Source organism: Lacerta agilis, chromosome 5, assembly GCF_009819535.1.
Source record: "Lacerta agilis isolate rLacAgi1 chromosome 5, rLacAgi1.pri, whole genome shotgun sequence".
Lineage (NCBI taxonomy): Eukaryota > Metazoa > Chordata > Lepidosauria > Squamata > Lacertidae > Lacerta > Lacerta agilis.
This window is the reverse complement of record NC_046316.1, coordinates 18,155,476-18,182,372: the sequence shown is the minus strand read 5'-3', so window position 1 is coordinate 18,182,372 and position 26,897 is coordinate 18,155,476. Positions and strand designations below refer to the sequence as shown.

At 43.8% G+C, this 26,897-nt stretch overlaps 1 protein-coding gene across 2 annotated transcripts in view; it reads right to left on the bottom strand.

Moving 5' to 3' along the window:
* SH2D4B (SH2 domain containing 4B) overlaps positions 1-26,897 on the bottom strand; it is a 76,593-nt gene that overhangs the window by 7,548 nt on the left and 42,148 nt on the right. For both annotated transcript variants that reach the window (XM_033148774.1, XM_033148773.1), the window contains exon 6: positions 24,395-24,522. In XM_033148774.1, the coding sequence (XP_033004665.1) occupies positions 24,395-24,522 (128 nt within the window). The remainder of the gene's footprint in view (positions 1-24,394; positions 24,523-26,897) is intronic.

The window sequence follows — 26,897 nt, the reverse complement described above, 5'->3', positions numbered from 1 at the left end:
ACAGAGGGCTGAACTGGCCCCAGTGGCTCCTTTCTACCGTTTCCCATATCACGCAATTTAACAGCTGGCTGGCTGCACCAAAATATAGCTACTGAATTCTAGCCTGCAGTTAGCTAGAATCCTGCCTCCAAACCAGGAGTGTATGTATGTGAGTGTATGTATAAATTAGCTGGTTGTACAAGGTAAAGGGACGCAGGTGGCACTGTGGTCTAAATCACTGAGCCTAGGGCTTGCCGATTGGAAGGTCAGCGGTTCGAATCCCCACGACGGGGTGAGCTCCCGTTGCTCAGTCCCAGCTCCTGCCAACCTCGCAGTTCGAAAGCACGTCAAAGTGCAAGTAGATAAATAGGTACCGCTGCGGAGGCAAGGTAAACAGCGTTTCCGTGCGCTGCTCTGGTTCATCAGAAGCGGCTTAGTCATGCTGGCCACATGACCCGGAAAAACTGTCTGCAGACAAACGTCGGCTCCCTCGGCCAGTAAAGCGAGATGAGCGTTGCAACCCCAGAGTCGTTCGCAACTGGACTTAACTGTCAGGGGTCCTTTACCTTTACCTTTTACAAGGTAAAATTTACATCCGTTGTGCCACCCAATTCTGCTTCTGCCCCCCGCCCATCAACTCTGGCATGTGACCCCCAGAAAGTTGTCCAGAAGGGAATGTGGTCCATGAATTGAAAAGGGTTGCCTGTGCCTAGGGTAGACAGAGCTAAGCAATGCTCACTCAATGATAACTGAAATCCGGAAAGCATAGCTGGACCTATAGGGAGGCAGCCAACTCAGAGTGTGCATGAATACATACAGAGTGGCAAGCTCAAGAAGACTATATTGTAAAGAGAAATATTAAAGCTGATCCTCAGGTTCTGAAGTATACTTCCCTGCTGTGCACCTCACTTTTAAATATATATATATCCCATCTAAAGCTTGAGAGGATGCAACGTGCAAATCTATGCACATATATTCCACATATTTAATTTCAGAGCTGTGCCAAATATTCTCCAGTTTCAATATTCAATTAAAAAATAGCACATGCGTTACAAATTGCAGACAAATTCTCACGTCACCAAACACATGTGCTGTTTCGACACTGTTTGGTGTCCCCTAGTTCATCTGGCTATTGCATCTTTTCCCCTTTTTTCTGCTCCCGTTGCCTTTGGCTTCATTTGCTCAACCTGCTGTATCATCCCAAAGTCTGTGTTGACCCACATGATTTTGTTCATGAATGTCCAAGGTGTTGTCATTTGAGATGTACCATCGTGATGTCATTGACAACTCCCCCTCCCAAACCCCCACATAGGAGATGAAAGGGTGGCAAGGACAATGCAACTATGACAGGGTCTTCTAACTTAAGATGCATTTTATTTGTTATACCTCTGTCTTGCCCTTCCTCCAAGGAACCCAGGTGTTTCCCAATTTATTGCCACAACAATTCTAAGAGCGGGGTTAGGCGGGTGGACAGTGACCAGACCAAAATAATTTTGTGAGATTTATGGCTGAATAGAGTTTGAACCTGGCCCTATTCCTGCTCAAATCCAAGACCATACACACACCACACCAGCTCTCTGATTTTATCATCTTAGCAGCATCACTCTTCTGAGGCTGCCCACTGAGATTGACATGAGCTGAGCAATCCATTCCAGCTGGACGGCAGATTGGACCCTGCATATACAATAGAAATACTGAGCTGACAGCCATCCAGCATTTCACTGGCCATCATTATCAGACACACACCACCAAATGTGGTCGTTTTCAACAAGCTGTTCACCTCCCCCCCAAACCCACCACTGGAAGGAAAACATAGCAGGCTTCCACATTACCTTTTCTCCTGCCAGGGCATACCTTTGTTCTGAGGCACGGGTGTTATTTCATGGGTATAAAATTTTAGCTAGCTTAGGGCAACACTCAAATTTGTTTTAGTTCTCTCTCTCCCCTCCCCCCCCCAAAAAAGCTGGAAAGAATTCTCAGGAAGCTTTCTTGTTATTTCTGTGTTTGATTTTCTGATACCATCAAGAGCTGTAGAGATTGCCTTCTCCTTTCAGCTCTCCCAAACCTCTTTATTTTAGTTACAGGTAGGTAGCCATGTTGGTCTGCCATAGTCAAAACAAAATTAAAAATTAAAAAAATTCATCCCAGTAGCACCTTTGTTGTTGTTCAGTTGTTCAGTCGTGTCCGACTCTTCGTGACCCCATGGACCAGAGCACCTTAGAGACCAACTAAGTTTGTCCTTGGTATGAGCTTTCGTGTGCATGCAAACTTCTTCAGATACAGATTTCTCTTTATTTTAGTTTGCATCTAACTAGTCATTTGCCAAGTGTGTGTTAATCAGAGAAATGGAAGCCCTCGTCCTTTCTGCTTTTAATAAATATATATACTGTACTGTTCTCATGACAACAAGAAAGCAAACAGAGAAGGGTGGGGGCTTACAGAAGTATCACCACTCACTTCGGACAGTTATTGGAAAACAAACAACATCTGTAGAAAACCAGCTGTAACAGTCTGAATTTAAGTCAAGTGGTCTGGCATCCCATCTTGTCCTCCTGTTTTGAATAACTGATGCCTTTATTAATGTGATTTGAGATATTATGTTATCTGCAGAGATCCACAGCACTGACCTCTCCCCTTCCATTGTCCCCACTTATTTCCTCTTTTCTTTCGTTTCAAAAAAGGTACATACAAGACCAGGTATGCAATTGGTTGGGGGGGGGGGGTGACAGCAAGATTGTGTTCATATCAAAAGCTGAGCAGAAAGCATTTGTAGTTTTATTTGCACTCTTGTGGCCAAAATATATCTCCATCCTGGTGTGCTTTCGAATGCTGCCTCCCACCTCTGAAATTTTGTTTATTCTTTGCTGAAGTCCTGAACACTAGAAATATATGTTCAATAGACTGGTTTTTAAGGCTCTGGAGAACTCTGTAGACTTTGAGCTACTGGCCCACAGGACATGGTTAAGAGAAGCACCAGCACTTTGGGAGATATTCCTGAGCTGGTCATAACAAACTTGGCAATTTCAGATTGTTAAGAGGGGGAATTATATGGTCGAATGTGCAACGAAAACCTTCCTAAGCATACAGAACTAACATACCAGCAAAGAGAGTTTCTATTCATTCTTGTCCCTGCAAGGATTTGTTTTGTACATGCAGAGGTGTGGCATCACGGTCTTTAATATGGTGAAGATTTCAAACGTGCATCCCTCCACTTGTCCGCTGGAATGGTACAACCCAGCAAAAACTGCCCTCCCCTCAATTGTGCAGCTCTGAGCACCATGGATGAGGCAACTTGAACCCAGGTCTCCCTGATCCAGGTGTAGCGCACTATGAATGGCTATGATTGCAAATATTACAGTTCTTCCATTGTTTAACTGGGAGCATTATTTAATATATATTGAAATTCAGTGCAAAGTGAATCAAAAGACAGCTGGACCTAGAAACTAAACTGCTGGAGGGATTCACCATCTGCTGGTATCGCAGGCTGAATTCACAGACTCGCTCGCAAGAAATAGCACCAGACGTGCTTGTACTGCTGGTAGCAAAAGCGCAATTTTGCAGCTGGGAACAAGCAATAAGGATTTAACTGACATGAATAAAAGGTAAAAGAAAACAAATCTTCCCAGGTGGGGGAATATATAAATTAGAGAGTGATTCCCGGCGAAAAAGTTGCTATATTTCAAGGATAACTTCAATGGTGTTCAAAATGTGAATCACCCTAGGTGTGGGCAGTTCCTTGGAGATTAAGCAGTAATTTAATTCCTCCTGCACAATACAAGTTGAAAGGCTCAAGCACAGAACATATGAGACAATACATTAAATGCCATGGTTGCATTTAATGTTTCTTGATTCCCTTTTAGATTAACAGCTTTGAGGCAAGGGGTGAAAAATAGATCTGAGACCACACCACAGTTATTTCCTCCCTCTTCGCCCACCCCCCACCTGCTGTTGTCCCACCAAAAATACCCCTTCTGAAGATCCTATTTGCCCCAGAAGAGAAGATGCCATTGCTGCCAATAGAGCTTTCCATCAAAGAGAAGAGCAGCTTCGGGGGTGAGATCTTTGTCAGGACTACAAAGGCCACACAACCCAGAAAGCATTCTGTGGACAAACGCCAGCTCCTTCGGCCTGAAAAGCAAGATGAGCGCCGCAACCCCATAGTCGCCTTTGACTGGACTTAACCATCCAGGAGTGTGCTGGACTTAACCTTTTACCTACCTGTTGAAAGAGCCCTGTAGCTCTGCCCATGCTTTGTTGCTCAAGATTTCTGAAACAGAAACCTCTGCAGAATTATCTGCCCAAATAATATTGAAGTGTCAGGAGGAATTAAACACCAGAATCTCTCTGAAATGAATTCTGTAGCTCAGGAATGAATTCCCTAGCAGTTCATGTGGGATGTGCTACACCCACTGCTGTAACTCGTGGTTAATACTCTCATTGTCTCCCCCTGCCTCTTCCTGAATGCAAGCTCTCAAGTACTGTAAACCTTTTTCAGATTGCTGTCAAAATATTTTCCCCACGTTCACTAACAAGCTCCGTGCCGCACAAGAAAGGTGGGCCACAGTATTACTCTTCACAGCACACTGCTTGTAATGCAGAGCCACAAATGAATGCTTCTTTGAACTGTGCTGTTGCGTCCTTTCATGTCCCCTCTCCTCTGTCTTTCATTTCAGTTTGCACAAAAAGATTTCATGATCTCACGAGCCGTAATTTATTTCACAATCCAGATAAGAAAAACAGGGAACACAGCTCTCTCTTTTTTACACTTCTGAATTTATCTTGTTGTTGTTGTTCAGTCGTTCAGTTGTGTCCGACTCTTTGTGACCCCATGGACCAGAGCACGCCAGGCACGCCTATCCTTCACTGCCTCTCGCAGTTTGGCCAAACTCATGTTAGTAGCTTCGAGGACACTGTCCACCCATCTCATCCTCTGTCGTCCCCTTCTCCTTGTGCCCTCCATCTTTCCCAACATCAGGGTCTTTTCCAGGGAGTCTTCTCTTCTCATGAGGTGGCCAAAGTACTGGAGCCTCAACTTCAGGATCTGTCCTTCTAGTGAATTTATCTACCATGAATATATTTACCTGCCCCCCTTTTGCAGTTATTGTTGTTTTTACTACTAGTACTAGTGCTACTTACATTTCTCATGGCTGAGTGGAGATTTGAACCTTTGTCTCCCAGCTCTGAGTCTAACAATCTAACAACAAACAACAAACAACAACAACAACAACAACAACAGCTACCCGTCTGACTGGGTTGCCCCAGCCACTCTGGACAGCTCCCAACAAAATATTAAACCACTACACTACATTCCCTTTTTCAGTTCTCTTATTGCTTCTGATGGTGACTGCTGTCTTGTCTCGGCAATGGGTCTCCCCATTCTGCCCTCTCAAAACACTTCTGTCTCTGCTCAGCTCCACTGCCCACCTTTTGCCCTGATCTCTTAACTCTCCCTACCAGTGCTATTTTTCTAGAAAAAGAGGTGCCAGAACTCACCATGAACGCCTCCCTTGTTCTCTTATAATGGCAATGGCACCAAGCTGAGAGGTGCCAGAACTGAGTTCCGGTGAGTTCCGGCTGAAAAAAAAAGTCCTGCTACTGAAGCAGCCAACTCGTATTAGGGTATCGCTGCATTTGATATGTCCTATATATTTCAAGACCACCTCCAAATTGTAAACTAAAGACCTGAACTCATTTGCATGCAGAGCTCCAAATGAAATGGGACTCTGATCAAAAGTGCAGCCGCTAGATGTTACCGCAATATAAATATGATGAAATGGTGGCCTTGTTCCAGTAGTATCATAAAGCGCTGCTACCCTTTCATCATTCCAGGAAAAAAAATCTAATTACTAACACACCAAAAACCTAATCTCATTTATTCAGCTCTTTCTTAAGCACCTATGCATTTCATCAGCATTCATAGGAAGCTGCCTATCTATTTGGATCTGCACTGTTACCGGGAGAAAATGGTCTGGAAAAGGAAAAAGAAAAATGGAAGTCGTTGCAAAATTCAAAAAGAAAGAAGCAATAAGATGACATTTGCCTACATCTTATACAATCATTTTAAAACTTTAACAAATGGTTGTCATGATAATTTTGGATGTTCCCTTATTGTAGAAAAATTGCTCATAATTTGTGTCAAAATTAAATTCCCCTGGAATAATGGAGCGCAAGTATCGTGTAATCTTATGAGCTGGAAAACAAATGCATTTTCCATGCTGGAGGTATATGTCTCCTAAAACACTGGGCACAATCCACTGGGGATTTGTGAAAACAGGAACTACAGTATACTTTGAATATACTCCACCCTTTTCATGTCTCTACTGGTTCTGGGAGACAGAGGAGGGGAGCTCGTCACAGAAAGAAGGGGGAGCCTAACTCTTCAACAGCCTGAGTCACCCCTGCCTCTTGGCCTCCCTCATCCCACTCTCCTGCTTCAGATTCTGCCCCTGATTCTGGACTTCTCTCTGCCACAGACTCTCCCGGCTCACTAAGCCATGGTACCCCTTCAGTTTCCAACACCTCCTCCTCCCAGTCTTTTCCCTCTGACCACTCATCATCATCCCACCACCACTCCCTGGGGTCTGGGCTTTCTTCTCTTGGTGGCTTCCCAACTAGTTCCTGTCGCGGTCACTCTCTCAGACCTGAGCAGCACCCCCGGACGTTAACTGTCTATTGGTAACTGCCCCAACGACATATGGAATATCCGCTGCCACCAGCCAGTATTCACTCTGGCAATGAATAACTCACTTCGGATTCGGATTGTAGTAAAAATAAAACATAAGTTTCTTTATTGTTTGTACAACGCGTATTGGTTTCAAATGACTTGGTAAAACGTTTAATATAACAGTATGGTTATTCAGATAAGTAATTTTTGACTCTCTACCTAGTATTCCAATAACTATCCCTAATGCCTCCTGTTAATTATTTAACCTGCTCTAGCTCTGCTCATTAGCTCTATCTCCCTCTAACTCTGACTCAACTGCCCAACTTCCAACCTCTAACTGCCTTTTCTGTCCTCTCTAACTGCCATCCTTCCACACTCTAATTGCCTGGAGAGCTCCCTTTGGTCAATCTCCTCCCTGCCAAGTTAACCCTTGGAGAACCTTTAGGGGTGAAACACCACAGTTCCCCCCACCATTCTTCTGCATCTAACCAGTCCATGACAGCCTCTAGGGGGTGTCTATCAGCAAAAGATGTTTGTGAATATAAATGTCATCTATATAAAAAGAAAAGGGGGGGGGGGAATGACCTCTGGTTGGTAGCCTGAGAACATAATCTAGCCATGAGGCAATGTTATTTGGCCCCACCAAATTTCAATCAGGATTTGTTCAATATTGTCTCAGGGCTTGTCCACACTTCCACTTGCTCTGTGCCTAGAAAGCACAGGTCTGAGCTCTTTTGCCTTTGCCACATTGCTTTCCCTTGGAAAACCCACACTTTAGCGTTAAATCAGAGCAAAAGCCATTCAGGTTTTCTCCAGGTTGACATCTGCTCCAACTCAGCTGTAAACAGGAATGAAAGTGCCATGGCAAGCCCTCAGTTTCACTCATATAGAACAGACCATTGTTGAGAGAGAGAGAGAGAGAGAGAGAGAGAGAGAGAGAGAGAGAGAGAGAGAGAGAGAGATGGTGTTCATTCACAACTCTTTCCTAAGTGTGAAACCAGTTATTAACCTAAAACATGTGGCCCATTGTTCATATTGTGTTGTGCATGCTTGCAAAGAAAGATATGTAATTTGTGGTGCTGCCTTTATTATGCTTTGTGGGAAGCTGTGAGTCTTTGTTCCAGCTAATTAGTTTGTGAAGAGGAAAGGCAGTCTTTTTGCTTCCTCAGCTTCCCTTCAGATGCTCATACATTAGGAGCAAATGCAGTAGACTTTGCTGTGCTAATCTGCACATAACCTAAAAGCAGCTGGTCCGTACCTTGATTGTCATATAGGGTATATTCATACCAGCAGTGTTTCAAGTCACATTTACACACTGTTGTTCACATCAGAGAGGGAGCGGGGATCTCTTCACTTGACACATGAACTGTTTGGTTTCCCACCCACTGCAACACACACAGAGAGAAGCTGTCATATGCACATGTGTGGCAGCTGTCTCAAATGTTCACATTACCACTTACTCCACATCCATTTTGAATTGAAGCTGGTTTGAGGGGAAATGCATCAAAAAGCAGTATTTGTCAAGAAACTACAGGATCGATATGGGCTGTGGCTAAATGAGGCTTCAAAAACTAGCAGTGGGTGTGCACTGGATGCAGAATAAGCGGTATTGTGAACATACCCAAACTCTATCTCAGGGAGGGAGAACCTATGGACCTTCTTATGCTGCTGGACTACAATTCCCATAAGCCCTGGCCATGCTGATGGAACCTGGAGTCCAACACATCTGGAAGGCCACAAGTTCCCCATCTCGGCTCTAGGAAAAGCAGAACTCTGTATCTCCTTGTTTCTGATGCTCTGTGCATTGCATCTGCCACCACAATCCAGCCTTTACACAACTCTACTTGATTATAATTATATTAATGGTTTGCTGTTTTTGAGGGCTCACTCTACCTGTTGTAGATATAATTGGGTGTCTCAACTGCAACACACTTTCTTACTTCATGCACAGGCAAAGGTAATGAGCTTGGTCTGAACAGAAGTCTTTAGAAAGTCTATCTAAATCTAGAACTTCATTACCAGTCTGCCATAACTACATCAGTTACATAGTCAATAGCTAGAAGAAAACGAAAATGCCTCCCGATTGGCCGATACTGTCATTATGACATCACTGGTCTGTTTGTCCAACTACATTTACAGAGGTTCCTATACTGAGCTGGACTTTGGCTGCCTTTATTGATAGATCAGCTGCCATACTGCAAACTTGTCTCTATACAGCAGGCCTTTGTGGGTGGAGAAATGTTCTTCATGTCTCCCTAATGTACCTGTGGACTCTAGGGATGCATAAGAAGAGGTAAGCTGGTGGGGAGCAGCAGCAGGTGGGGTGAAAATCTGTGAGGGAAGGATGGCTGGATTTGTGTGAAAGATGCAGTCGTGGGTGGTGTTGAAACTGACATTATGTCTGGATGCAAATGGAATCTCCCTGGGGTGGAGGAGCCAAGAGATGGGAGTAGATCAGAGCAGGGTTGTGGATGGATTGATGCTGGCTCAGTTCTGATAGTTTCAGCCTAACTGATGCGTGCTTCAATCAGAATCCAAAAGAGGCACCAGATTAATGTGAGGAGATGCTTGATGTCTTAGGTAGCATTTATTGTTTCTCAACTGGGCGTTGTCAGCTGCTTTAGTATCCCTGCTCTTTAACCCTAAGTGTGTGGACATGCTGCATTTTTTTCCTCCAAGGCATGGGGTAGATCTAGTCCAGGCTTCCTCAACCTCAGCCCTCCAGATGTTTTTGGCCTACAACTCCCATGATCCCTAGCTAGCAGGACCAGTGTTCAGGGATGATGGGAATTGTAGTCTCAAAACATCTGGAGAGCCGAGGTTGAGGAAGCCTGATCTAGTAGATCTTCTTGGATCTGGACTGAATTTCCCCTGACTCGCCATTTGCTAGCCCTCACCTCACAAGTAACTATTAATAGATAAAACCTAAAGAGACATTGTAAGACAACTGGAAATTTGAAATTGTGTGTCCATGTATCGGCACCCCCACACCCCTTGGGGCTTGTTTTCAATAGTTCTCTTCATATGAATGCTCCAGGTCTGGATTATAAACATCACCCATCAGGTCAAACTATATACAAATGCAATTGGTCCTCTCGTTATCACCAGACGCCTCAAAATATTACCGTGCACTGTGATGAACGACAGTCTCCTCCACCGTGAACCAAACGCATACAAACCACAGCCTTAACTCTCAAAAACTCTGAGAAGTATCATCTAGAAAACCCTGCTGAGCACAATACACTTCATGGGGGGGGGGATCCTCTGGGACATATTAAAGTATTACGAATGTATGTCACAGCAACTGTCTCCTAACACTACAGGGTTGTGTTATTGCTCAGCAGTGCTGCACCATGATGGATTAACTCACAAGAACTATGAATTTTGTTATATAGGCTGAGTCATCGCATATTGACTCATTGATATTTTCGTCTACAAGGCCTTCATTGGAATTTGAGAGAATCCCCAAGGGGGTCTCACCAATTTTGCTCTCTGAGTTTTGACCCTTTCCCAGTAGTTACTAGTAGGTTGTGCAATTTTGAATTAATAACACTCTGTTTAGATGTCTGTTCAGCATTCTGTTTTAATCTGCACCAAATGCCTTTTGATTGAACTGGTTCGCAGGTTGAAATGTTTTGAAAGTTAGGATAAATGAGAAGTCCTAAGGGGGGGGGGGATCCCATCTCTTGGACCTAGATCTGCCATAAATAAATTCAGTGGGTTGTTTTTTTCTAAAAAAATAAAAAATAGGGGTACTCTCATTTTCCTACTCATATTGAAATACTGCCCCTCAATGAGGCCAAACTTAGATTCAGAAAATGTTTAGGGGTATGTATACCCCTGCGTCCCCCCAGAAAAAGCACTGCATAAATTTAATCCCTTTTCAAAAGCTGTTGAAGCAAGAGGCCATCAACACTTCTTGCATGTAATGATTCCATATGTTAGAAACACTTTACGTGAAGCAGTCTTTCCTTTTGTTGGTCTTCAACCAATGACCACAATCAATAATCAACAAGTATTGAAGGGCTTTTATTGATTTGATTGGCTTCATTTCATCTCCATCTCGAGTTCACCATCAACAGAGCGTAAATGTTTTGTCAACAACTTCAGTTCTTCATTGATACAGCATCTTTGACATGATTTCAATTATTTAATGATGGACGAGTAAAATGATTGGTCCGGCTTTTGTGTATTGAATAGTTAAAAAGGTTAATTGGGCAGCCTGAAAGAAGACTGAACGTTGTATTACTGTCATTGAGAAGTTACTAATTTACTAGATATGCTGATCTCACTCTACTTCTCTCTCTCCTTCTCTCTCTCTCTCTCTCTCTCTTACCCTTCATTGCTTTCCTTTTGGAGGTAACTCATATTGAACTGTGTCTCGCCTGCCTTAATTGCAATTTGTTGCTAATGTGAAAATAACTGTTTGCTGTAGAAGCCAGTTAAAGCTAGGCTCGACCTGCATGTCCGAGAGATGGCAAATGAGCTCAAATACTGAAGGCAGTAAGAAAGACAGAACATTTTTTATGTATGCCACTACAGCTGCTAGGATTTTGATAGCTAAGAATTGGAAAACTGAAGAATTACCAACAGTGGAAGATTGGCAGATGAAGTTGATTGAATATATGGAACTCGCAGAACTGACCGCGAAACTCCGAGACCAGAGGGAAGAAACGGTGCAGCAGGATTGGAAGAAATTTAAAGACTATTTGAAGCAACGTGAAAAGATAGACATTTGAAATTGAAATCAGAGGATATTTAAGGCAACAGTATTGACAGAGGTTAGATAAAGATAGGATATAAGAAGTAGTTAGAAATATATTATGTTTATTTTTATTAGGATTAAGATTATAGTTATGATTATTGATTATAAGATTAAGATTAGATGAGAATGAGGATTTTACAATGTTACAAAGTTACTAAAGAGGATTAGAAATGAACGCAGAAGAGAGGATGTGAGGAGGTCCCAATATAATGATATGAATTAGATAAGGATAGTTAGATTTTTGTAGTTTTGTAGTTTTGTAGTTTTGTAGTTTGTTTTGTTGTTGTTTGGTTGTATTTTGTATTGTATGTTTTATTGGTAAAATTTAATAAATTTCTTATTAAAAGAAACAAATACTGAAGGCAGGACATAGACAGCAGCAACTGGAAATCCTTTAAAATAAAAACAGGACATAAAGAGCCATCTCAGATATTCAGGAAAAACGTATAGGGCAGCTCCTTTGGAATGGTACTACTGCAGAATACATGAGAAGAGGGTTAAGCTAAAATCCTCCTTTTTCATACAACATGTAAAATGCCATAAGAACTGGGCAGCACGATAAAACAGAACCATCTCAGTCTGTCAAAGGCCTGGGGGAACAGGTAAGACTTTACCAGCACTGAAAAGATGTCACTGAAAACACCAGGTGATCCTCACTGGGGAGAGCCAGATGGGGAGCCACAACTGAGAAGGCCACCTCCCCTTGCCATCAGCCTCCAAGCCTACTCTCAGAGGAGAGAGCTGGAGAAAGGACCTCAGATGAAGGTTAGATAGCCTTGTGTCAAGCAATCACTATCCCGCACTATCTGGTACATTTCCCCACCGTTTTCCTTATTGCATAAAGCGGGGGGGGGGGGCAAGAGGACCAAATCAACTTTAATTGTGCAACCTGAATTTGCCAGTATGTGACTGATTCTCACCCCCCAAAAAATTTCAACGGTCTGGAAGCCCTCTGAGGCTGCTGCAGTAACAAACGAAAGAGATTAGTAACCAACTCATTTCTCGGAGTTGCTCCCAGGCTGCCTGTCTCCACTTCCCTGTTTGCCTGCCCACCTGCTTCTCAGTTGGCCATCATCCCTGATGGCCAAGGAACCAGCCTTTTCCAACAATGCATCCGAATCGGAACTGGTTTCCTAATTTCTTCCAACAGATTTCTGATCATAGCTCAGATTCAAAGCACCTCGTCTAGTGCCCGTGAACCACTTAATCTGAATTATTTAATTTCAGCGACACTGCTGCAAAAGAAAACAGTTGTTTAAAATAGGGTATTAATTTTGTATGCTGCCCAGCTTGGCCGGGGGGGGGGGGCAGGCGGATATCATTCTTTGCAGCTTACTGAGCAGCATTACTAAAATATATATTTACGGCACATTGTAAATTACAATCTATACTTAACTACAAAGCCAAGGAATAAGAGGACTTTGAAACCAGAACAAATTAAAATCACAATTCTCTTTAAAGCCATCCTAAGAAGCAAAGCCTTAGGTCTCAGTGCTACAGTAGTCACAGTGTAGAAAGTACAATCAACAGGAAACTGCCGCCAAACCTAACCAAATGTCAGTGCACTTCTACTAATTCTTTGTGATATATGAATTCATATTTGCCACATACAAATACATGGTATCTCTTTTTGGGTCAGTTGCTTTGTATAAATGAAGCAGGTCCAAAATCCACCACAAAGTGAATGTTATACCCTTCACAGAGGGGTCCCCCTTCTGCCCAAATATGCACATTAAAAGCACACAAATTAGAAATATTTTTTTCCCTTAGAAACCACATTTCAATTAAAGATGAAATAGCTCCAGGGAATTTGACCGGTTCCCTCCCCCCTCCCTCCTAAATTGCTTAAGCTCAAGTGAGAACTTTCTAATTAACAAAGTGAACTTAATATTTGTCCAGTTGCTTCTGATGCATTTATATATTGATTTTATTTAATGGGTGCTAGAATAAAGGTTTGTCTTTTCAACACTAAGGAAGTGGTAACTAGGCACTGTAATGCTGGGAGAAGGAAAGCTGATAGCAAAGGAATATACTCTTTCAAGTCTCAGGACCCACTTCCCATGATTCACCTTGTTTCCCCCCAGGAAGGTAGGCCACGTGTCACTTTTATTCCCAGGTTGTGGACCCAAGTGAAGACCACAGGTGCGGTTGGGTCTGCCCCCCGGGAGCATCCTGCCCCCTTGCCCACTCACAATTGGCCAATTATGTGAGTGGCTAGAATCCCCTGCCACAGGCAGCAAGCTGAACCCCACCACCCAAAGGGGACCTGCTGTTAGCAATTTCACTCATCCGATTCTGCAGATGAGATTGTTGTAAATCACAAGCCTGTCTGGGAAGAGTGTGGGAAACGGAAGACAGTCTTATTTCTTCCGCCGTAATGTACTTTCACTTTTACTTGTTCTGTTTCTTCTCTCGGAGCTGGAGAGAACGGACGCCATTATGCTTTTGTCTGTACATAGTGTGTAAATAAATAGTACTGGTAGATTAGATCTACGATGTCTTACTCTTCTTGCTGTGCTATGCCAGAAGATTAGTATGCATATACCAGCTGGTATATGTCGCTGGGCGCACTGGAGACGAGGAGAAATGCCTTTTCCAGAGCTGCGCATACCGGAGGACACTCAGAATTTCGGGGGCTTGCAGGCACCCCAAGGGCATTTTCCCAACACCTCCATCACCAGATCACAGTGGGCAGGGAGGGGCGCCAGCCCACAAAAGCACCAACTGAAGAGATTGGGCAGACTTTTGGCACTGAAACTCTCTCAGTCACTCTGGAAGACAACCTATGCTAGAAGACAAGGGATCAGTGACCCTGTTGTTTCTCCTATACCTCTCAGCAGCTTCTGATACCATGGGATTCTTCTGGACTACTTTTACAGGTTAGGTGGGGAGGGGGACACACCAGTGCTCTGGAATTTGTCTCTGCACATCCCATGGTGGTGGATTTGTCTCTGCGTGGTTGGTGGTGGAGGAGCTTGAAATTCCCTGCATCTGCATAATCTACATCCTTCAGAACTGTATGCACCTGGGAATGTATGTGGGTTAATAATAATAATAATAATAATAATAATAATAATAATAATAGAGAGATAGCTTGTGTCATATGAGCTTTTACTGCAGGTAAACATGCAAGACATATAATTGCTAAGGATGGAAATGGGGCTAAAGTCTTTCTCAAGCTTCTGAGAGAGGCAACAAAGAAAGTGCCTTAATTTATATTCACCACAGGCTTACGTTTTTCTTAACCGACCCCTTTGGTCCACATAAATAAACTCACATTTTTTATGTGTGTACAGAACAGCTAATAGAAACCTACCCCCCAAAGCCTGCTTTTTATTTTCTAATAATCCTTCTGCTATTTCTCCATTGAAATGTCAGTAGGTTAAGTATTGTCTCCCACTGCTTCCTGAGTGACAACATTTTGCAGTCTGATCTCTCTACATATTTCTGTGTATTCACGTGCTTTCCCTTGGCATGATTGCAGAGTGCAAGCAACCCCACTGAGAGCCCGTTCGTGAGCATAATTTTGCTTTGTCGAGCCTTAAAAATATTGTGGTTCCAAAAGAAACTTCAGATTGACAGCTTCAGCAACTTCCATCTAGAGGCTGAAATCGATAAGGATGTAGTCTTATGGAGGTAGGTCAGTAGGAAGGTCGTCTGCAAAAAAAAGTTACCTGTAGAGTCAGTACTTTTACCATTATATTTGCAGTATTGCTCTTCAATTTCTTTATTTCGTTTATGAATGGCTTCCCATGAGGCATCACAAAACAATTTGCAATATAATGACACATATAAAAGAGTTATATGCGAACTTCCAAAGCACCCCAAATGACTTTTAAAACCCCTATTTCAATTTGTGGTGCTTTGGAGCACTCCGGCTCAGACAAGACCCAAATCTATCCAAAGTGGATCCACCTGGTTCCTAATTTGGGATCAATTCTTTTGCACACCTCTATGAAGGACATTCCCCAAGACAGGAGAGTGAGATGGAGAAAGCCAAGTCATTTTTCCAAGTTCTGTTCACATGTTAGACTTAAAATGTGTGCTGTGGAATCTATTTTCAGCAAGCATTGTGTCCAATTCCATTAGTAGTTTTATGCAAACACTGAGCTTGAGCCAAAATCTATGTAAGAAATATTTAATATGAGTGAGAGTCAAAACATTGGATTAATTATCAGATAGTCATCTACTAACCCATTTAAAGTTATTTTGAAATAGCTCTTAAATGGAATTTGTCTTTATCTACATTGGCCAGAAAATGAATTTATAAATGCTTTATTGTTAATTCACTTCAGAATATTTCACAGGAAGTGATTCATAAAATAAATAAATAGTATGAAACATGAAATTCATCTAAAGAAGGAAGTGTTCTTTAGGCTGAAACTGTAGCACTCAATGGGATTTTCTGAGTACACATGCATAGCAGGGATGAGGGACCTGCAGCCCTCCTGATATTGGAGTCCAGCTGTCATCAGCCCCAGCCAGCATGACCAATGGTAAGGGATGCTGAGAGCTGCAGTTCAGAGACATAAGTTCCCAGAGATATAGGTTTGCCCTGCTAGGGTATGTTGGGAAAAGGTATTGAAAGCTGTCCCAGGATAACTATAAATAATATTAAGCATCATACAGCAATCTTGATGACATGAAAGCATTGGATAATCAAGCTGTTGTTGGCCTCCGTCTGTCTCAAGAGACAATGGAGTGTGCATCCAGGGGTGAAGCCAAAACACTGTGTTAGCAGCACTGAAGTGACTTCCCTGGGGCACACGCCTGGGCAGTGTGTATGGAGGTCCTGGGCTGCCAGACAACAAGACCCCCTCCTTGGCCTTGCTGATGGGTCCAAAGGAAAGCAGAGCAATATACCTGGCACCAGTGTGGCTGCAGGTGTTGCCAAAAGGCACCATCCAACCATCTTAGGGAGTCCACTCCTGATTTTTGTAGGGTTTACTCTTTAGTCTTTTCTTCTCCTAAGGATACCCTACAAGGCAGCAGACATTTAGGATCAGAGTTTTCCTTCTCCTAGATGGGCTACCTTCCCAGGTTGATGAGCCCCATCTGCCCCTCACCTCCCTCTACAGCAGGTGCAGAAAACACCTTCTTGACCTTTGGACCCACTATTGGTTTGGCCACTCAATCCACTGAAAACTGTCTTCACGTGCAGGAGAAGAAATCATAACCGAGCAATGGAGCTTAAAATGAAAGGAAAGAAGCTCTTATGAATGGTCTAGCCCTCATGGCCAAGCAGCAGTGGTGGTAAGCAGAGCTCCGGATTTGTGCCCCTGAACTTACTTACATCATCTTTAATTATGCCAGTACCATTCCGTATGGATGCATTTCAGTGGCAGCATTGAGGATAGTGCCAGTGAGTGTAGTTATCTGTGTCACCGCTGGACTGGTGAGTGGAGCTTTTTGTTGTTAAAAACTCACCCACCTCATCTTGAAAGATATACCCACATCCCACCCCTTGAAAGCCACCAACACACACCCTTTTGGGGAGAGATAAGTCAGCCTAGGGCTTGCTGATCAGAAGGTCAGCGATTCGAATCCTCGCGACGTGGTGAGCTCCCGTTGCTCAGTCCCAGCTCCTGCCCACCTAGCAGTTCGAAAGCACGTCAAAGTGCAAGTAGATAAATAGGTACCACTCCAGCGGGAATGTAAACGGCATTTCCATGTGCTGCTCTGGTTCACCAGAAGCAGCTTAGTCATGCTGGGCACATTACCCAGAAGCTGTACGCCGGCTCCCTCAGCCAGTAATGCGAGATGAGCGCTGCAACCCCAGAGTCGGACATGACTGGACCTAATGTTCAGGGGTCCCTTTACCTTTACCTTTAAGTGGTCGTGCAAAAGTATACTTGTAGGATTTTGACTTGGCCTGACTTTTGCTATCATGCTCCACTCATCAGACTCAGAAATGTCTGGAAATCCCTCCCCCCCCCCAAAAAAAAACCTTAACTAGGCCACAGTAGAGTAGTCCATGACTGGCTATTGCTGCGTTCCATTTCTGTACATAAAGAGAAGTTCTTGGACACGTTAATTAGCAGTTGCTAGGATTCACCAACAGTCAGATGAGAGAAAAATAGGTATAAAAAGCAAAAACACCCGCAAATCCACATGCCCTGGCATTGGTGCACATACTTAATTAGTGACATGGATGGTCTTTCATTGCTTAAGCCTCAAGATTAGATTAAAATTTTGCATTAATACCGAGCACTGTCATGCCCAGGGCAACTCGTATCCAAAGTACGGGGGGGGGGGGCTGCTTCTATTTCTTAAGCATTCATCATGCTTCAGCAAGCAAGTCTGTTTCCACATCTGTGCTAGCACCTGATGTAATCACATTCCCCCCGCCCTCTTTTGAATGAGTAGCAGCTCTCCAATAAAGCAATCTTTTTTCCATCCATCATCTACAGCCTTGGTGCATAAGCACTTGCCTCCCAGTTAAACACAAAGGAAAGATGTTCAGTGCAAGGCCTATTTCCACGTTGACAATTAGACCGTCGGCATGAATTATTCAGCCCTCTGGCTCTCCGGTTTCAGAGCAACAGCAGTGCTGGCCTTTTTCGCTTCCTTTCTCCTTGCCATATGCCCCAGATCACGTTACCTCTCTTAGATACTCTCCTTTCTTCCTCCAGGAGGCCACGGCTCTAAAACATTTATCGTGTTTGCTAATAACGTCTTGGCGCAGACACTTCTCAACTACAATGGCCCTAGAATGACAATCACAAGGCCTTCAAAAGGACAGACAGCCTTCTCAACAATTATTAAAAACTAAAGTGAGGTGACATGTTGTACGAAGGATCAAATTATTTGTGAGAACAAAAGAGAGAAATAACCACCACAGTGGCTTCCCAGGGGAGGTGAATTGGAGTCAACAAGGCAATCAGCTTTTTTTCCCCCCCTTGGTCCTGCTGAAGACTGACTGACCTTGAAAAACAGCCATAATCACCTGGAGACAGTCCTGTACACCACCAAACATTAATGGAAGTATTCTACAACCACAGAGGCACCGATTACAAATGTGTGCTGGAACCCTCGACCAAATGCTTCCATATTTTTGTCTAATCGTTCACCTGAAGAGTACTGCAGCTACGGCGTAGCTGAACCTGTTTACTTCATTTCACTTACATTTTCCTAAGTGTCCAAAAGTGCCTCACTTTTTCTTCATGGCACACACTGAAAGTACATTTGCGCAGTTTCAGTTATGCGGCCGTTAATGTCAGGTTTGTTTCCTCTTTGCCCTCACCATCAAGTCGTCAGCCTCATTTCCCCCACACTGATGTTTAATCCAATTGTCTGACACAGCTGATGTGATTTGTCCATGATTTTGCAACGCCGCATCTGGGATGCTGAGAAACAAAATTACATAACACAGCCAGATTCCCCAAATCCCTCATTCAGAAAGGCACTAAGTTGTGACAAAACATAATTTCAGAGACATCTGTGGTGAACACAGTGGCCCATGTGGCCACCTTAAAACAGCCAGAGAAAAGCAAGAAAAGAAACAGCCACTGCAGTTTTTCCAGTAAGCCCTCAGCCCCCAAGCACTGCTTGATTTTCTCATGCCCTCTGCAGATTGCCTCATTTTTCTTCTCCCACTCCTGACCCCCTGATTGGCACCAGAAACGTTCTCATCCCATTTACTGTGGCAGCAAATACATTCCCTGTTTCTGCTGGGTCCCATTTCTCTCTATATATTATTTTTTAACTCAGCAGCTCCAGAATGTAAGAAGAGTCCTGCTAGATCAAAGCAATGGCCCATCAAGTCTAGCATTCGGCTCTCACACGACTGGAGGCAAAACCAGTGAGAGCAAGGAAGCATTGCCCTCGTTCTGCTTCAGCTTTATGATGATGCAACACAATGGTCCTTAAGGAAATAACACCCCAACTGTTCTAGAATGTCTAGCATGTGTGATATTCTTCCAGGATTCTAAATCTCCATGGGTACAGGAGGCTCTGTCCTACAAACGTTTGTCCTACAACTCACAGAGATGGAGATAGGAACTTAGTTCACTCGTATCTGATCCCCCTGCTCATGGTTAGGTTGTACACATGAGTAATGCCTGAAGAAGGCTAGACTGAGCTTTAGTTGACTCCACTTATATTTCACTCTTCCTCTGAACGGAATGGCTTACGTATGATTCTTAGGTGATCCCCTGCCCATGAAACGTCTTATCATTGTTTATTAATTAAATTTCTATGCTGACCTTCATTCAAGGATCACAGGGCAATTTACAATATAAAGACACAAAAATACATAACTTAGTAACAAACAATAGCAATATCCTGAGAGAGAGAGAGAGAGAGAGAGAGAGAGAGAGAGAGAGAGAGAGAGAGAGAGATTAAAGGCCATCTTGTTTTATTAGCCAAAGGCTTGGGAGGAGAAGAGAAACATTTTCTCCTGGCGCCTATAGATATGTAATGAAGGCGCCAGGTGGGCCTCCTTAGGGAGAGCATTCCACAAATAGGGAGCCACTACAGCAAAGGCCTGTTCTCATGTTGCCACCCTCTGGACCTCTCATGGAGGAGGCACATGAAGAAGGCCCTGATGATGCTTGCAGGGTATGGGTTCATATGGAGAGAGGCAGTCCTTGAAGTACTGAAGGCCTGAACCAACACTTTGAACTGGACCAGGAAACTAACTGGCAGCCAGTGCAGTTGGGCCAGTATATGCTCAAAGCACCTTGCCCCGTGGGCAGCCTGGCCACTGAATTCTGCACCAGCTGAAGTTTCTGAACTAACTTCAGAACCAGCTTCACATATAACACATTGCAGTAATCTAGCATAGAAGTTACCAGAGCACTGAAGGGAGAAGTTAGGCCTTCCAGACAGGGATGTAGTTGGTCCACTAGTGAAAAGTGATAGAAGGCAGCCCACGCCACCTAAGTGATAGCAACATATTCAGAAGTACCCCCCAAGCTGTGTAGCCGCTCCTTCAGAGGGAGTGTAACTCCATCAAGAACAGCAACCTCCCATCCATCGAGTCTAGGGAACTACCCACTAAGAGTGCCTCAGTCTTATCTGGGACCAAAAAGCGCTCACTCCCCCAAGCATCACCCTCTGGAAATGACCATCCAAGTAAGAGCAGAACCACCGCAAAGCGGTGCCACCCACTCCTAACTCGGACAGCGGCTCCAGAAGGATACCATGGCTGATGGTATCAAAAGTTGCTGAGAGGTAAAGGAGGATTAACAGTGACACATTTCGCCCATCTCTCCCCCAACAGAGGTCGTCATACAAGGTGACCAAAGCACTTTCTGTGCCAAACTAGGTCTAAACCCCGACTGAGATGGATCTTGAAAATCATTTTCCTTCGTTGTCCAAGCAGCAGAGCAAGACCCATAGGAAGTTATCCCACGGTATCCTCACAACAAACCTGAGAGAGAGGTTAAGTTAGAAGACTGCAGTTGGGTCATGGTCACTCTTCATGAGCTTGTTGGCCAGGATTTGAATTCATGTGTCCCTGTTCCAACACTGAATCCACTCCACCAGTACTCTAAATGTGTCCTTGGACAATTGCAGCATCTCACTCATGACACTGGGCATTTAAGGTATAACCCACTGAGAACTTCTCCTGTGCAAATCTATTTCAGTGAGTAGGACCTCTACACCTTGATAGGGCTTATGGAAAGAAAGGGGGAAAATCCTTATGTCAAACAATCCCTTCCCAATTTTTTAAAAAATTGCATGTTTTAGCCAACCCCGCTAAATATTATTTCAAGTTTAGGAAGCGTGTTCTGCCTCCATTCATTTTATCATAACAATACAGCCCTTTTATCTGTACTATCCACTCTGTGTAATGACTAGCTTGAATTTAAATCACATAGAAATTGACTTTCTTTGGCATCTTGTAAACACTCAGACCTCTTCTATTTTCCTTTTCCTTTACACACACCCAGATACATGGAGGTGAACATTCATCTATTTTATTTTATCAAAGATATGTCAGCGATTTGTGACACCACACAAAGGGGCTTTTGATTCAAGTATTTCCTGCTGTTCACCAGTTCAGTCAGCCTCCATTCAAAGCCCCTCCAGGTCAGCTGGAACAATCCTACTGATTCCCGTTGGCCCTGCAATAATATCTTCCCCCTTGCAATCAAGGTTTACAAGCACGCACAAACCACAATTTCCATCCCCACAGTGAACAGAGCTTTGCCATTCGCACCATCTTGAGCTCCTTTGGAGAAAAAATCAGAATCATAGAATTGTTGAGTTGGAAGGGACCCCCGAGGGTCATCTAGTCCAACTCCCTGCAACACAGGAACATGCAGGTGTCCCAAATGGGGATTGGAGCCACTACCTTGGCATTGTCAGCTTCACACTCTAACCAACTGAGCTGCCTATAAATGCAATGAATAAATAAAATAAATTCAATGCATGCAGCATATACCTCAGAAAGCACTTTGCATGTGAGTGTGAGCAGGTTTACCATTATTTCTAATACAACAACCTATTGATTTAATAGTTCATCCATTATATATACTAAAATCTTGCTTTTCTGCGGGGCGGGGGGTGGGAAGGGGCAAAGAGACTCCAAGAGCACTATTCAACTACACTTTCCTCACCAACGTAGGCGTGGCTCCAAAGGGCTTCATTTCAGCCAGAACGCAGCAGCGGCCAGATTCAGTCCTTGTATTAAGGAATTTCTCACGCTTTGCTGAGACAAAGGGGGGAAAGTGATGTGCAGTCGATGGCGGCTGAGCAGCTCAAGTGGTCATCAGAAGCAGCTGATATTTTAAGTCAAGTGTTCTACAGATCGTCTCAGACCACTCAGCAGTTTCATGAGCAAAGGGATTTCACCCAGGCCCTGTTGTCAGTGTTTTCTGCCTGTCAGTAGGCCTGACCCTACACAGTCTGCACAGATCTGTCCTCAAATCCAATAAAACTACAAGAAAGCTAAAACTACTCATCTTTTGTTCCTGTTATTTGCTTATTGGTGTTCTGACTTTTCCTTGCACAATCACTTGCTATCAACGATGGCATCAGATAGGCAAATCTGACTGGCCGCATAGAGTAGAGACATTTCCTTGTTTACGTTGTGATCCTTGGACGGGCGGGATTACCAAAGGGAGGAAGAAGAAGCCTCTGACCAGCCCAAGACAAGATGATACCCCTTTCCCCATTGCACACACAGAAGCCCACCAGACTGGCAGCTAAATCTTCACTTTAAGACTGCTGACAGGTGTTGCATCCTCTACCACATCTGAGGCAGCAGACCAGAATAGGGGGCTTAGGGACAAGCTGGGCAGATTTAAAAGTGAATGCTGCTGCCCCCCCCCCCGATCTGCCACCTGAGGCAGTTGCCCCATGCCTAATGGTAGGGATGGCCCTGCCTACCATGCGAAGAAGGCAATCAAAGCAACAACCACCAAGCTGCAAAGATATCACTGAAAAGAACTGAAAGGGGTAATTATTTGCACAACCCAAGTATTTTTTTAATAGAAAATTTCTACCGTATCAAAATTGTTTGATACTGCTTGAAAAGTGAAGCTGATAAATATCTGGCACAGTTCTAAATAAGACTAAACGTTTTAGGGTAGATTTTTAGGAGACCAGAATTAATAGCATTCTGAAAGTATTTATGATTCATTAAAATATATTTTTTTTCTCAGATTTCTTCAGTTCAATTTGAGGCAGGTTATGATTCCTTCCACCAAAAGGCTGGCTTGCATGGACCTTTGTCACTGGAACCAATGCAGTAATTAATCAAGACAGCAACAAAATGCAAGAGCCACAGCACTGCGAGCTACAATATTAGGGAGAAATAAAAGCAACAGAACAATCATATAATAACAGTCCTTCTTAGTACTTTGTGACTATTGAATATTTAACCTTTAACATCTTAGTAATACAACAACCTTGTAAGGCAGGCCAGTGATATCATTATCATTATTATGAGCAGACCAGAGGGCTAAGACAATGACAGAAAATGGCAAGCCCAAGATCACCTAGAGAGCTTATAGCTAAAGCGAGATTAAAAACCAGAGAGCTGTCAGCTTCCAAGCTCAGGTGTCAACCCATTGCTCACTGGGCTATACTACCTAAGACTGCAGGTGAAAGTTCGCATGCCTGAAATCTCCTTGATATAAATAGTCCCTGCACAAGGAACTTTAGATGTCAGGGAGAAAGGATTTAGCCTAGATTTCTCCCTAACATGCTAGTTTTCTATGTGCAGTACAGTAAGGGCAACTCCCCATTTAGGCGTGGGCCACATTCCAAAGCACCGCACGTTTAAGTGAAATCGCATATTTTGGGAACACCATTGAAAAAGCCTGCAAACACCTTCTAAGCCCCTGGAAGCCCTTGAAAAACACTTTAAAAAACCAAAACCCCATGACAATCCCTCCCTTCAGCCCTCCTTGTTCAACTTTCCACAGGCCTCAAAGTTGGTGCTTGTACTTGCAAAGGCTCATGGGATTGCTGGATGCTATTTTTGTGCCATTTTTGCACCCTTTCGTGCCACTTCCAGGTTAGCAGCAGTGTGCACACGCATGTGCACATGTTCCTCAAACACACATAAATGGGGAGCTGCCTGTACAGGACAGCATTAATTCATATGTGTTTGCACATTCTGAAGTGGTACATGGAATGCCTATGGAGAAGACACAATAGAACACCTAGCCTCCTGTCAGCCATATTGCTGGGCTTACCAGCAGAGAAAGGTGATGGAGCGGTGTGGACACAACAGTGGGAGCACTGGACTGGCTCCACTGATGTACTTGCCCCATGCCTATTTTGGCCAGAGCACTGCACCAGCTAATAAACGTCAACGATGTTAACGAAATACTGTTTCGAGAGAGATGTAGCTGTTCCCTTTTTTGATTTCTAAAAAGGCACCTGTGTTTTGGGGCTCAGGCTGAGCACATCTCATATGCTATAGCTTCCTCCAGGAAACAAACAAACCTCTCGAGCATCCCACCCCCGCCACTATAAGCTTCCCGGAAAAGCACTTCAGCCTTAAGAACGCCAACAAATAACAGTTTTACCATGAAACCAAGGCGCCACAGTATTAGCGTTCCTCTCGAATCCAGCACGGCGTGGAAGCTGCTCTTCTTTGAACCACTGAATAATAACTTCTCTGGAGAAAGGCCTCAGAGGCCGTTCCCAGGCTTTACTGTATTAAATGAAAAGGGGAAAAAAGAAGAAGGTTAAAATCACACGGAGATTGCTGTGCTGAAATGAAATTGCACATTATGGAATAAAAGGGATTTCTTTTCTAACCAGTCAATGAGGCAATTATGGTTTGGAAAATGCTATTTCCCACTTTCTATAGTACTCTTCGGGCTAATTAAACATGAAGTTTAATTACTTAAACATGGGGGTTTGCATAAAGACGGCACCAGGCATGTCTTTTTGCCAAAGCTATTTCAAAACCTGGGGGCTGCCGCCCAAAAGTCCATAGCAGCCACCCAACCAGGGTTCAAGAAGACGAAGAGACGAAGCAAAGAGTAATTTTCAGTGTTCAATGAAGCAGCACACTAAAATGGTTTCAAGGCTTTTCTCCCAGTTCCTGAAAAGTGATAAGAAACCTGAGTCTATGGAAAAACCAGGTCTGGTTTGTTTTGTTGGCTTTCATCCTGGAGGTGGAACAGAACCTCATCTTTTGCCCACCTTCTCCATCCAAAGCTCCTGATGTGGGAGGGCACTGTTTGCACCATTTGTTTGCATCCATGCGTCTACCGCAGCGAAGAGGAACATTTTCAGTCTGAGAGTCGCATTGCCTAAAGGGGCAACCTTCTTGGGCCTGGATGCTAGGGGTGGGTGGGGCAACGGATGCAAGTCCAACCATGACAAAAATTGAAGTCTGTACATGTATAAGCTAAAGGTATCCTGACAGTTCAATGAAACATTCCAGCCTGTGGGAAAAATGGAGCAGTGCCAATTATCAGTGTGATTGAGGGGAGTCCTTGGGGCCAGATAAAGATGCCTGGTTGACCACATTTGTCCACCCCACCCCACCCCAAGGATTTGGTTTCCTACTGCTGCTCTAGAGTATGTTCTCTCATTCTTCCAAAGTCAACATTGGATCATTGGCTAAAGCTGCCCAGAGTGCCTGGGGCAACCCAGTCGGATGGGTGGGGTACAAGTAATAAATTGTTGTTGTTGTTCCAACCCTCCTTAACCAGCCCACTGCATTTACATGGAGGGGCGGGACATTGCTCAGCCACCTGCATAGAATTCCTTGTCACCTGTGGTGACCAAGCAAGTTGTCAAATCCAAGGCGATTCAGAGAGCCCAAGCCAGAATGGTATGGCATGTGGGGAAAGGTGATCCACACATTGATATGCCTTACAGAAATTATAGTGTGGAACCATCCCCGTGTAAACATAATTCATCCATTTGACTGAACATGCTCACAAGGCTTCCTGTGGTGGGAAATCCTGCATTACCAGGGCTCCTGGTAGCAAAGATGCTTGTAGGCATGTTCAGCTGGACATGCTGTCGACCCCCTTCCATATCTTCCCACGCAATATGGAGAAGTTGAAGTGGGTGGAGTGGGCACAACCCATTGCATGTGGGGGCATAAGGGCAGGGACAGCATGCATGTGCCTGCTCCCCCTCCCCAAACCCTCTCACTTTCTTCTGAACCCACAAATAAGGCTACTGTAATGATACAGGAGATATTGCCTGGCAATCCTCAGATTCCACTAAGATGATCTTTAAGATCTGATTCAAGTGTATTTCCCTGTGAGCATCAACTTTCTAGCTCTCCGCAAGGATGAGGATAGCAAGGCAACCTGACTCTTTGATCATACAATAATATCACCTAAGAGATGGATAAACAGCTTTGAGTAAGTACGGAATAATTGGCATAGCCTTGTAAGGATCTTCTTGGTCTCACTTGAGAATTAAGAAAGCATTCGCATCTAAATGATTGCTGAATTCCCCACACTAAACAGTTGCACTTTAGAACTTAAAAGGCTTAAAACTCAAAGCTGAATAATATTTAATAGCCCTTCACAATTATTGCTTTTCTTAATATTCTTATGACTTTATTTTGGAAGAGCCTCCTTCATCTTAAGTGGCTTGGAATAACAAAAATAACAAAAGTATCACTACAAGAAGCAACTCACCAGCAAAACATAGAGAATTCACTGCCTTTCGGAGGCTACATTTTTTTATTCCCTAATCAAGCTGGGAATGCCAGCAACCATTAGAGGCACAATTCTATATCAAAACACAGCAAGACAAAGGGATTGCTTGTCAAAGCGGAACGCAAAATGCCGAGTAGGAAGGGACTAAGGTTCCTTTTGCCCTGCTGAGCTGCCAGACTTCACAGGAGCAAAGACTGACAATTGAGAGTCTCGGCATTAAAAATGAAAATACAAATCGACGCAGAGAGACTTGCACTTACTTAGTGGAACTTTTGGTGTACGCCATTGCACATTATATAAAAAAAACTAACAGCATGTTCGGGTTTCCACTCGCTTGTTCGTAACACCAAGACTAATTAATAATATCATATGGTGCCGTGTAAACCCAAGAGGA